A 12,526-nucleotide genomic window follows, 5' to 3' on the forward strand; every position below is an offset into this window, starting at 1 on the left:
GAGCTGGGTTACTTTCCTCCAGTGTATTTGTCCCCCGACCCCACCCAATGGCCCCATGCACGCACACACACACAAATCGAAGTAAAAAAAAATTGAAATTATTATAATTTTTTTTTTTTTTACTTCGATTTTTTTTTTATGTTCGAAGCTTGTGCCATTGAACGAAGCTTCGACGTATTTAAGACAGTCCTACTACACAAGCGCGCGCACACACACAGTTTGTTGTTTTTGTTCTATTAGTGATTTACACACTTTCTCAGTTGGTTCATTATAAAAGATACAAACCTGAAAACAAACGCACTTAAATGTTAAATAAAAGGACCACAGTAATGAGGCAGGAGGAACATATTTTTTTGCACTATAATGGTAAAATTGTTATTTAAAAATGTGCCCCTAAAAAATATTCTGTGCCCCTAAATTTCTCATTTAGGGGCAAGTGTGCCCCTAGTGAAAAAGCTTAGCGTACAGCCCTGGTAGTAGTAGTCGTTTTTACAAATGTGCTGATGCTTTAGATCATCAAATTAGACCACACAGATTCTTTGACACAGATACGCTTACCTCCTGGAGAGTGCTCTTGATATGGTCAACTGGGGTTTTTCTTCACCAAGGAAATAATTATTGTCATCCACCACAGTTGTTTTCCGTGGTCTTTAGGTGTCGCTGAGCTCACCAGTGCATTCTTTCTTTTTAACACTTTGAGCGCCACGCCTGGTTTTCCGTTTTACCGCTTGAATGCCACCATCGGCGCCAATGTTAACGTTAATATCGCCTAATCTATGTTTTAAATTATGGCTGTGTCTAATCTGCCCATCGCATTATCAAAGACTATTTTCCAGTCAGTGCTGTGAAGGCAGATTGTTTTCTTTTCGCGTCGTTTCCGTTTCAGAGCAGTTAGAAAAGCCCCCGTTTTGATATAAAAAAACAGCTCATTCTGGAGCATTCTATGAAAATCGTCTTTTAGTGGAATATTCCACAACGTTGATATTCGTCGGCCTTTTTATGAATCGTTTTCAAATAAACGCTAGATGATCAATATTATACGTGCACGCAAGCACATTACGGCCACGCACTGATAATCGCTCCGTTGATTTCCTCACGGACTTTTACAGTGAAACCGAAAGAAGACATTTCACAAAACAGCTTAAAATAACTTCATCAAACTTACTCTGATTATCCTACCACTGATAACATAGAGTCCTTACCTGACATCAGATGGTATCCAACTGGTATATTCCAATTCCTGATCACCATTCGAAAAAATCGATATGTGTATGGATCCAACGCGATACAGTAGAACTCCATGATCCGCGGGGCTCTGAGGCTCCAGAATGAACTCTGGTAACCCCGGCTGGATCAGTGAACTGGAAAATGTGGAGTACCGGATTTTTTTCCCCATTCATTTTCATTGATTTTCAATATCAAATGCAAAGTGTATTTTTCTGGGGGGGGGGGGGCAAGGGTTATTACAGGTTATCATGTGTCATTGGTTAGCAACAACACTAATTTTGATGGATTTAAAAAAAGAATTGTAATGTCAGTTTTAAAGGTCCCATGTCTTGCTATTCCTTGCACTATTTGGGCAACTTTACACAATTCCTGTGAGTCTATGGAACACATCTGTACGTTTTTTTTTCTTCAAACATTTGTATTGTTTTATATTTCTAATAGGGATGCTCGATATTGGCTTTTTTACAGATATACCGATATTGTCCAACTCTTAATTTCCATTACCGATATCAACCGATACCGATATATGCAGGGTTCCCTAAAAAATGGAATAATTTCAGGTAATTAACATTACATATCTCTTGTTGTGGAATTAACACAACATTATGCATACTTTTGACAATAAATAAAATCAGAATTTGTTCTTACTTGCTTGCCTGGGTAAATAAAGGTTATAGAAATGTAATGACAACAAAAAAAAGAAATTGAAAGCCGATACCGATATTTTCCGATATCACATTTTAATGCCAATATCGGTAGGCCGATAATATCGGACATCCCTAATTTCTAATCAAGTACTCAAAAACAGCATTTTTCTATTTCAAGCTGTTCTGGCCTGGCTCCGCCCAGCCTCGGGATGCGATTTGAGTGACAGACCCCCACCTGTAGCTTTGCCCATACTACTCTACTAACGTCAAAGTGAACCTAATATACAAACAAATATGGCTCAAGCATACGTTTTCGAATACAATACAATCCACAAAGGGATGACACCGAAGCAGGCACCCATTAGGGATGGGCATGAGTAATCGATTACTCGTAGCTATGAGACAAATGTACGGGAAAAAAAATCGAAATTATAAATTTTTATGAAAAATTTAATATTAATTATTGTACTTTTTTTACATATTTTTTCACATGTATGTGTAATATTATAATTGTTTGTTGGTTTCCTTAAACATATATACCGTGAATGAACAAAAATAAGTAAAAAAAAGAAAAATACCCTTTTTGAGTAATACACGATCACTCGAGTATAGCATGCGATCAATCGATCTGGATTTTTATTTAATTTTTTATCCATTTTTACTCCGATTTTCTATTTTTTTCCCATCCCAATTTCGTATCGTCCAATTCAACCCTCCCCTGTCTCGAACGCTGTTTCATGCCTCCCACAAGCCGGCTGCAATGTGGACGAAGCCATACATAGCACGAGTCCCCTCCGATACTCGAGGTAGCAGCCGTCGCATCTTTTCACCTGCGCAGCGCGATCTTTCAGCGTCAGGGGTCTGCGCTTTGGATGGACGCCGCCCCCGTCGCTTCTTGATTCTACTGTGCAGGCGCACCAACTGACCTGTAGGAGTCGCTGTCCACAACGTCCGATCCCCACCCATCAGTTTAGGTGGTGAGTGCCTTGCCCACTGCACCACCTAGCCGCCCGATCTGGATTTTTCTTTAAAATTCACATCCCTAGTACCCATGCCATACGATTTTGGGAAAACAAATGACAGGAAGAATAAGATTGCTCTCTCAGACTTGGTACAGGCTAGCTCCCTTCTTTAGCAACAGCCAGGAAATCACGGCAGCATAAAGTCCCTCGTCTTTGCAAAAATCCAAAAACGAACTTGGCCCATTGCTTGTGGAGCACGACATCATTAGGAAAAGTGTGGAAAGACATATTAGCAGCTTGGCAGCCAGGAACAGCACATTTCTTGCCCCTGTTGCTCATACTTTTTAGGTTAGGCTAACTCACTGCACTTCCCTTGCGGTCTCTGGTGTCTGCACTAAATAATGGTTGATTGTGGGCGGTGGAGGTGACTACAACCAGGGGCGGAGCTATGCAAATCAGTGCCATATTCACGTCAGCAAAACAGTCAAATCAGAATGGCTTAGTTGAGTGAGGGAAGATCTCGTGAACTCGAGACTAGACTGATGAGTCAATATGATAATTAGAGACACAGACCACATTGATATAATCCCCCATTACTAGGAAACAATGCTAAACACTGGAAAAGGCCATTTATAAGACATGAGACCTTTAACAACTCTTTTCAGAAAAGTGGGAGTATTTCATTTTATCTGACTATACAAAAAAAACTCAACATCTTTGCCACAGAACTAGACTCCAGTCACGAGTCACGGTGCACATGTGCAGTGGTTTGTCCACCAAAAAAGCGCCAAAAGATCGAAAATAAACTAGCAGAGCCAGAACTGTTCAACTCCCCTGGAGCCACAGCCAGCAGAGAAGCCGGTTTACTTTCGCTTTTAAACCAGCTGCAGCCTGAGAACTGGAATGTGGGGGGATGTAACACTAAAGATGGCGGCAATGACAAAGAATTGCTGCAAAATAAACATACATCAGTTGTTAAAATAAATAAATAAAAAGATTATACTTATAACTATTTCGATAATTATCGATCGAGAAATATGATAATCCCCGTTCTGTATGTCCACCGCTGAATTCCTCTCCCTCTGTCCTGATCCATCAGACCCATGTCCCCGTTCTGTATGTCCACCGCTGAATTCCTCTCCCTCTGTCCTGATCCATCAGACCCATGTCCCCGTTCTGTATGTCCACCGCTGAATTCCTCTCCCTCTGTCCTGATCCATCCGACCCATGCCCCCGTTCTGTATGTCCACCGCTGAAGTCCTCTCCCTCTGTCCTGATCCATCAGACCCATGTCCCCGTTCTGTATGTCCACCGCTGAAGTCCTCTCCCTCTGTCCTGATCCATCAGACCCATGTCCCCGTTCTGTATGTCCACCGCTGAAGTCCTCTCCCTCGGTCCTGATCCATCAGACTAGGGGGTGCCCCGATCGATCGGCCAGCGATCGGTATCGGCCGATATTCAGTATAAATATGAGATTGGTGAATTCCGATAATGCTTTATTTTCGCCGATCGTGAAAACCGATCGAAAAACATGATCCAATTCTTAGCGGAGATCTCACTCGCTCTCAGACACACCGAGCTGCAAACTGCCGCACCTCCTCCTCCTGCCCCTCCCGCACCCGTGTAAACACAGAGGAGGCTCCTCTGCTCTAGTCTATAGTGCATGGGACCGTGAGCTAACGTTAGCTACCTAGCTATCGTTACTGTTTAAACCGAATGACCCAGTCAACTATTCACTTTTAGTACATGAGGCATTGTCTAACGGTATCTAGGCGGCTAGCTACTGATAGCTCCTGATATCAACAAATGCTCCAGCAATAGTCTAGTAGTGCATGTTGATGTTGATGTTAGCTCACGTTAGCTCACTGTTCAAAACGAAATGTCCCATTCAACTAAATAGTTCACTGAGGCGTTGTCTTAACGTTATCTAGCCGGCTAGCAGTAGCTACAGATAGCTCCTGATATCAATGTCTTATAACATTGATTCGATGCGTATTCGAGCCCCTGGCTTCCATCGCATGAGGGCAGAGTATAGGGTCCAGCTGCAGCGCCGGAGAATCCTTGCTGGAGCTGGAGGCTACTCGAGTATACACAAAGCAGAGTATACACACAGACAGTGGAGATAGCGAGCATTTTATAATTATATAATATATATATATTATTAAAAAAATATATATATATTTAAAAAAAAAAAAATCTATATCGGATCGGTATCGGCCGATATGGCTCAAGGTGATCGGTATCGGTGGCAAAAAACATGATCGGTCCCTACATCAGACCCATGTCCCCATTCTGTATGTCCACCGCTGAATTCCTCTCCCTCTGTCCTTATCCATCAGACCCATGTCCCGTTCTGTATGTCCACCGCTGAAGTCCTCTCCCTCTGTCCTGCAGCTTTCAGCCTCGACACGGAGCAGCCGGACTACGACATGGACACGGAGGACGAGGCCTTTCTGGCCAAGCTGAAGAAGAAGATGGAGCTTACCCTCTTGCAGTTTGAAGAGATGATGGATCGTCTTGAGAAGGGCAGCGGTCAGCAGGTGAGCCCATGTATAATAATAATAATAATAATAATAATAACTTTATTTGTATAGCACTTTTCATACAGAAGTTGCAGTTCAAAGTGCTTCACAACAGTAAAAAATACAGGCATAAGCGATAGGGATGCACCGATCCGACTTTTTCAGTCCCGATACCGATACCTGGGTTTGGGTATCGGCCGATACCGATCCGATACCCATTGTCCAATCCCCCCCCCCCCCCCAAAAGTACTTTTTTTTTAATAATTATCCAATATTTTTTTTTATATTAAAATATATTTTGTTTTTAAGAATTGTAAAGGATCACAAGTGTGTTTTTGATTTGTTGTAAACAAAGACAGAATTAATAAACTGTGTGCCTCACTGTCACTGTGTGGAAGAGACTGGGATCATTCTTTTGTGCAAGGCAACATCAGGCTTGACTTACTTTCCTCACTTAGTGAAACTAAATGTAACAAATTAACACATAGATATAAATGTACTGTGGTTATCTTATTTTATTTATATATTTTTTTTTTTTATCCGATATTTTATTTATTTTTTACCGATACCCGATCCAGCTATTTTACTGATATCGGCGGCCGATACCAATATCGGATCGGTGCATCCCTAATAAGCGAGCATAAAAAAGATAGAGATAGCAAGGTAAGGTAAATCAGTGTTTCACATTAGGATCTAGCATCCCAATAGGCTCTGTTTACAGTTTCATTCAGTAATACAATTAATAAAAATAGTTTAAAATGATTCAGTTTAAAAATAGTCTAAAAATTATAAAATAGAACGGACATACAACAGGGTATTTAACATACAACAGAGCAGTGCATCAGTAAGAAGTAAAAAGTGTGATAAAATATTCTCTTAAAATTACAGTGCATACAGTAGGAGGTAGTGAGATAAAATTAGCATAGAACCGACACTTGATAGGAAGTGTATAAAAGTAGGCAGGGTAAGAATAGTGCAGGTAAGTACAATTTGTGTCAGGATGTCCCTGATGTTTCATTTAAATGCCTGAGCAAAGAAATAGGTTTTAAGCTGTCTTTTGAAGATGTCTAGTGAGTTGGCTTCCCTGATGTTTTGGTGTAGTTTGTTCCATAGTTTTCGGGCATAGTTGATAAAGGCTGCATTACCGATCCTCTTTTGACTGTTTCTGGGAGCCTCTAGTAGTCCAGCAGCTGATGATCGCAGTGTTCTTGCTGGCGTGTAATTTATTAGAGTGTTGGTGATGTAGCTAGGTCCCTGTCCATTTAGAGCTTTGTATGTAAGGAGAAGGACCTTAAAGTCGATTCTAAATGTTACAGGAAGCCAGTGTAAAGCAGCTAAGACTGGACTAATGGGCTCTCTCCTTTTGGTTCTAGTTAGCAGTCGAGCTGCAGAGTTTTGGATTAGCTGAAGCCTCTCTGTGGTTTTCTTAGGGAGATCCGTGAAAAGTGCATTACGGTAGTCTAACCGGCTAGATATGAATGCATGAATTCGCTTCTCACCATCGTTTTGATTAATAAATGGCGTACTTTTGCTATATTTCTGTGATGGAAGAACAATGTTTTCGTCACTTTGTTAATATGAGAATTGAAGTTCAGTTTTGAATCTATGATAACCCCGAGACTAGTGACCTCAGATTTTATCCAAGATTCAGTACTCACTCAGATGTTTTCCCAGATTCAGTACTCACGTTAATTACTTAGTGCTCGAGTACTTGTTTAGGGAAATCAATTTTTAGATGTTCTTAAAGAGCAGCTCGGGCGGTCAGGTGGCGTAGCGGAGATTGTGCTCGTCACCAATGCAAGAGGCTGCAGTCTCGACTCCCGGAGAGTCAGCATTGCCTTGGCTCGGGCTGATCGCTATACTAACTCGTTTGGCTGAGTTAGGGGGAGGGGAGCCGTGGGTGGGTCCTGGGCGTTGTGGACAGTTCGGTCGGGGCGCCTGCTCAGCGAGGGTAGGATCTGGAGAGAGGTAGTGCGACCTTCCACATGTTACACTCTCCCAGTGAGAATCTGAGCTGCCAGGCTGGTTGCCGGCTGGCTGCACATGCGTCGGAGAAAAGCATGTGACAGTCTCCGGCCTCTCGGACCAACAGTAGGGGGGAGTACGCAACAACCAGGAAGGGGGTTGGGAATTGGCATAACGACTAACAGTGGGATGGGAGAAAAATCGGAAAAAGGAGGGGGGAAAAGATGACCCAAAAAAAAAAGAGCAGCTCTAGCCTTGTGGGATTTCAGAGCGAGATTTCAGTGGCAGAAAAGAGAGCCTCACGCGTTCTGAGGTTGTGACTTTTTTTTATTATTTGAATAGCCTAAAATCTAATTTGATTGTAGCCTAAAGTGTATTTATGAATTGGCATACATCTGGTTTAGAATAGCCTAATGGATATTTACGTTAATTTGTTTGTTATATTGTTTAGAATGACATTGCATTATAGGCTATTTCTGTAATGTCAACTTTGCCCCCAGTGGTAAGTCAGCTGAGCGCAGGACATTACACAGGCCCACGCTCCAAGGTAACTTTAATTGAAGACGCGTGCCACCTGTAAAAGGGTGTGTTTGATCCTTTTTTTTTTTTTTTTTCTTCTTTTTTTGCAAAACAAATATTATTAAAAGTCAGTACTCGACACATAATCATAATGAAACTAACAGACAAGGTGGCTAAAATGACATGCAAGTACAGAACAGAAAACAAAAAAAAAGTCTATAATAATATTTTAACGTATATAGTGTATATCCAACGAAATTACCAATTATACAAATGCCTTATACAGGATATACCCCTAATACCTATTTTCTAAAACCCTACACACATATGCTCCAGCTCGAACCCCCCCCTCCCGGACCCCTCCTTGGATAGTACCTCCATTATCCCTCACTCTAACCAGACACTACCATTATAAGCTAGCTTTTATTCTCTCCACCACTTCTAACCACATTGACATTTTGGATTCGTTGAGACCCAGAATTCTTGCTGTAGATATTTCTTGATAAATCACATCGAGATATGTAAGAGACCAAACCTTCCTGCACATTTTTTCCGGTTGAAACCAGCGCGATGCGATCAGTTTTTTAGCTACTGTGATACCCGATGAAACCAATCTCTTTAGCTGTGGATTTACTGCAAACTCAAAAACATCATTCAATAGTAATACAGAGGGGTGTACTGGTATATTCCAAGATACGAGTTTTGATAATTGATGGGTCACATCTTTCCAGAATGCCTTAACTGGTGGGCAGTCCCAATACATGTGCATAAATGTCCCTTCGTCTCCATTTGTACATTGGGAGCATTTTGAGTCTTGTTTAAGGCCCATTCTGTTCAGTCTTACAGGAGTCAAGTATGTCCTGTGAATATAGTTAAGATTGATTTGTTGATGGTCCGGGTTCCTTGATGTAAGACGGACATTTGCCCATGCTTCTTGCCAATCAAAGTCACTTTCCAGGTCTGGTATATCCCTCCTCCAGACAGAGTCTAGTTGGAGGGTTTCATACGAGGACGTTAGTAATTGATAATAAAAACCTGATACAAAACCTCTCAATGTATCTCTTTCATAGAAGAATTTGTGGTATCTGGTGTTCAACTGGTATGTCTAATGGAACACCGTGAGACCTCAAACATAGGCGTAACTGTATGTAAAAAAGCCATGTGGACTCGGTGAGGTTAAATTTTGTGCATATTTCTCCATAACTACAAAAACCCTGGTTATTAAAAATATCCCCTAAATAGAATAGAATTTTTTGAACGTGCTGAAACCTGTCTCACTGCTGCTCTGCCTAGAAAATCATTGTAAAGGGAAAACTAAATAAAACATGGATTATTGAGAACTAGATTGCTGTATCCTGGTCATGACTGAACTGAAGAACTTAAACTGAACTTTTAAGAATCATGTTGGTTAATGGAAAAGAGACTTTGAACAGTTAATTGTGTGAACAGATGTACTGGCAACAGAGCGGCGTCCCTCAGGGTTCTAAACTTGAGCCTCGACTTGTCGTTGTGTGAACTAGCTGGTGAGCCTCCAGGAGGCAAAGCTTCTGCTGAAGGAGGACGACGAGCTGATCAAGGAGGTCTTCGACTACTGGAGCCGCAAGAGGAAAGCCTACAAGGGCGTCCTCCCGCCCCCCTCGCTCATCCCCACCGTCAAGCAGGAGAAGAGGGACGGCTCCAGCACCAGCGACCCCTACGTGGCCTTCCGGCGGCGCACGGAGAAGATGCAGACCAGGAAGGTAAGCGGTGTGAAAGGTGGGAGTCGTGAAATATGCTTTGGTGTTTTATACATGCTCACATTCATTACATTCAGCTCTATTTTATTTAAATTGTTCAAATTTTCTTATGTAGTCTAGTCTGCCTAGTCCTAGTATTAAAATGTCCTTGTTTGTGGACAGGCCTAGTGTTAAAATGTCCTTGGTTGTAGACAGGCCTAGTATTAAAATGTCCTTGGTTGTAGACGGGCCTAGTATTAAAATGTCCTTGGTTGTGGACAGGCCTAGTATTAAAATGTCCTTGGTTGTAGACAGGCCTAGTATTAAAATGTCCTTGGTTGTAGACAGGCCTAGTATTAAAATGTCCTTGGTTGTGGGCAGGCCTAGTATTAAAATGTCCTTGGTTGTAGACAGGCCTAGTATTAAAATGTCCTTGGTTGTAGACAGGCCTAGTATTAAAATGTCCATGGTTGTGGGCAGGCCTAGTATTAAAATGTCCTTGGTTGTAGACAGGCCTAGTATTAAAATGTCCATGGTTGTGGGCAGGCCTAGTATTAAAATGTATTTGGTTGTGGACAGCCCTAGTCTAGCAAGAAAACTGTAAATGTTCATCCCAAATGTGGAGGACGTATATGCCACCATGTCGCCAAGCAAAGAATTCGGCATAGGGTTACTACCTCACTCCCCTCCCTCAACAACTTTAAAGTGTCCTTGAGCAAGGCACATAACATCCTTCCAGAAATGTGAGTGTTTGCTTTCATTTCTAAGGTGTTATTCATCACTTTTGCTGTGAGATTTTAGTATTGGGAAAATTCAGTGATGGTGATCCCTTATAAGCCCGGTATCATTCTGATTTGTGGTACTGGGACATTGGTGCATCCCTAACTATCGCAGTATCTCATTCTCATGTAAGTCAGTCTAGTCACTACCACCGTGTCATGTAAAGTTGACCAAAATCGTTGCGTCTTCCCGTCAGAATCGAAAGAACGACGAGGCGTCCTACGAGAAGATGCTGAAGCTGCGGCGGGACCTGAGCCGAGCCGTCACCATCCTGGAGATGATCAAGAGGAGGGAGAAGAGCAAGAGGGAGCTGCTGCACCTCACACTGGAGATAGTAGAGAAGAGGTGAGCTGCTGCACCTCACACTGGAGATAGTAGAGAAGAGGTGAGCTGCTGCACCTCACACTGGAGATGGTAGAGAAGAGGTGAGCTGCTGCACCTCACACTGGAGATAGTAGAGAAGAGGTGAGCTGCTGCACCTCACACTGGAGATAGTAGAGAAGAGGTGAGCTGCTGCACCTCACACTGGAGATAGTAGAGAAGAGGTGAGCTGCTGCACCTCACACTGGAGATAGTAGAGAAGAGGTGAGCTGCTGCACCTCACACTGGAGATGGTAGAGAAGAGGTGAGCTGCTGCACCTCACACTGGAGATGGTAGAGAAGAGGTGAGCTACTGCACCTCACACTGGAGATAGTAGAGAAGAGGTGAGCTGCTGCACCTCACACTGGAGATGGTAGAGTGAGTCTCTGGAACCCCATTTTGGGCATCCACTGGGCCCGTCCTCATCCCCTGTTACCCTCCCTCCCCAGAAACGGCATGTCAGACTTTGGCGGCGAGGTGATGGCAGAGGTCCTGGCGCAGCGGGCGCTGGTCAAGCCCCAGATCATCCCCCTGGTCCCCCTCACCAACCAGTTCAGACACCAGGACCACATGGACCTCAAAGACTACAAGTCCAAGGTGAGACTCCTACATTACTTTAGGGTCACAAAGACTACAAGTCCAAGGTGAGACTCCTACATTACTTTAGGGTCACAAAGACTACAAGTCCAAGGTGAGACTTTTACATTACTTTAGGGTCTCAAAGACTACAAGTCCAAGGTGAGACTCCTATATTACTTTAGGGCAGCGTTTCCCAAACTCTGGGTCGCGGACCCGTTTTTATTGGGTCACCAATTTTAGCTGTAGATGTGTTGATTCAGTTTGGCACCACATACTTATGTGAATCTGGTTTTTCTACTCTAGCATACCTGAAAAACAAATACAGAAACGGACTAAATGCTCAGCATGACCAGAATAGATCTGCTGGTTGAAAACTTCAACCAGCCACATACCTCTCATTAGATTTCATTGTGCCATAGATGAAATATTATACCCCTTCTAGCATGATGTCAGGTCAGTAGAATTTTTAAATAAGTCAGTACAAATTAATTAGAATGTTGCTCAATGTTGGGGTGGTTGAGGGACGGAGGGAGGGGGTAAGAAATGGAGAGTTGAAAAGGGTGAGAAATAGAAAGGAGAGTAGAACATGTTTGTTCATTTAAAAGTGTAACAAAATTGTATGTACATCAGCGTTTCCGTTAGCCGGTAATTACCGGTATTTGACCGGCAAAATCTGTTGAAGTCCGACATATTTAATCTCTCCGGTCATAATGTCCGGTGAAAATAATTCCCTCTAAGCACAATTTGATTATTTGAATTGTATTCAAATAGGCTAAAATTAAATAGCCTATGCGATGAACGAAACAATCATTACTTGTTTCATTGTTGCTTCACCAAGCAGCCGGTCTAATAATGACGACGCTGTGTCAGCGAGAGCTTGCTGCTAGATTTGCGAAAAGCATGCAGCTGCAGACCCACAGAACCCACCAGCTTTGCTGGCACAGTGCAGTACACAGTGCGGTCCCCAGACCGGACCGCCTGTTCCTTAAAGGATAACTCCACTTTTTTTTTTAAATTAGCTTATTTAACATCTTCCCTGGAGTTAGACAAGAAGATGCATACCTTTTTTGTCTCTGTGCGTGCATTTTAGCTTTGGGAATAGACGCTCCGTTAGCATAGCTTAGCTTCATCACTGGAAGTGGGGGAGGACAGTAGCCTTACAGTGCCTTACAGTGTATTGCAAGGTCTGACATTGACCAAACTTGATATGCATGACCTTGGTGGGCTCTAGGTCAACTCCTGAAAAGGG

General features: G+C 42.7%; 1 protein-coding gene across 4 annotated transcripts in view; it reads left to right on the top strand.

Moving 5' to 3' along the window:
• Positions 1-12,526, top strand: part of LOC311227287 (enhancer of polycomb homolog 1-like) — a 186,777-nt gene that overhangs the window by 145,355 nt on the left and 28,896 nt on the right. For all 4 annotated transcript variants that reach the window (XM_084312883.1, XM_084312881.1, XM_084312884.1 and 1 more), the window contains 4 exons: positions 5,231-5,376; positions 9,363-9,581; positions 10,534-10,682; positions 11,148-11,295. In XM_084312883.1, the coding sequence (XP_084169009.1) occupies positions 5,231-5,376; positions 9,363-9,581; positions 10,534-10,682; positions 11,148-11,295 (662 nt within the window). The remainder of the gene's footprint in view (positions 1-5,230; positions 5,377-9,362; positions 9,582-10,533; positions 10,683-11,147; positions 11,296-12,526) is intronic.

Source organism: Notolepis coatsorum (assembly GCF_963971535.1).
Source record: "Notolepis coatsorum genome assembly, chromosome: 4".
In the NCBI taxonomy this organism is placed as follows: Eukaryota; Metazoa; Chordata; class Actinopteri; order Aulopiformes; family Paralepididae; genus Notolepis; species Notolepis coatsorum.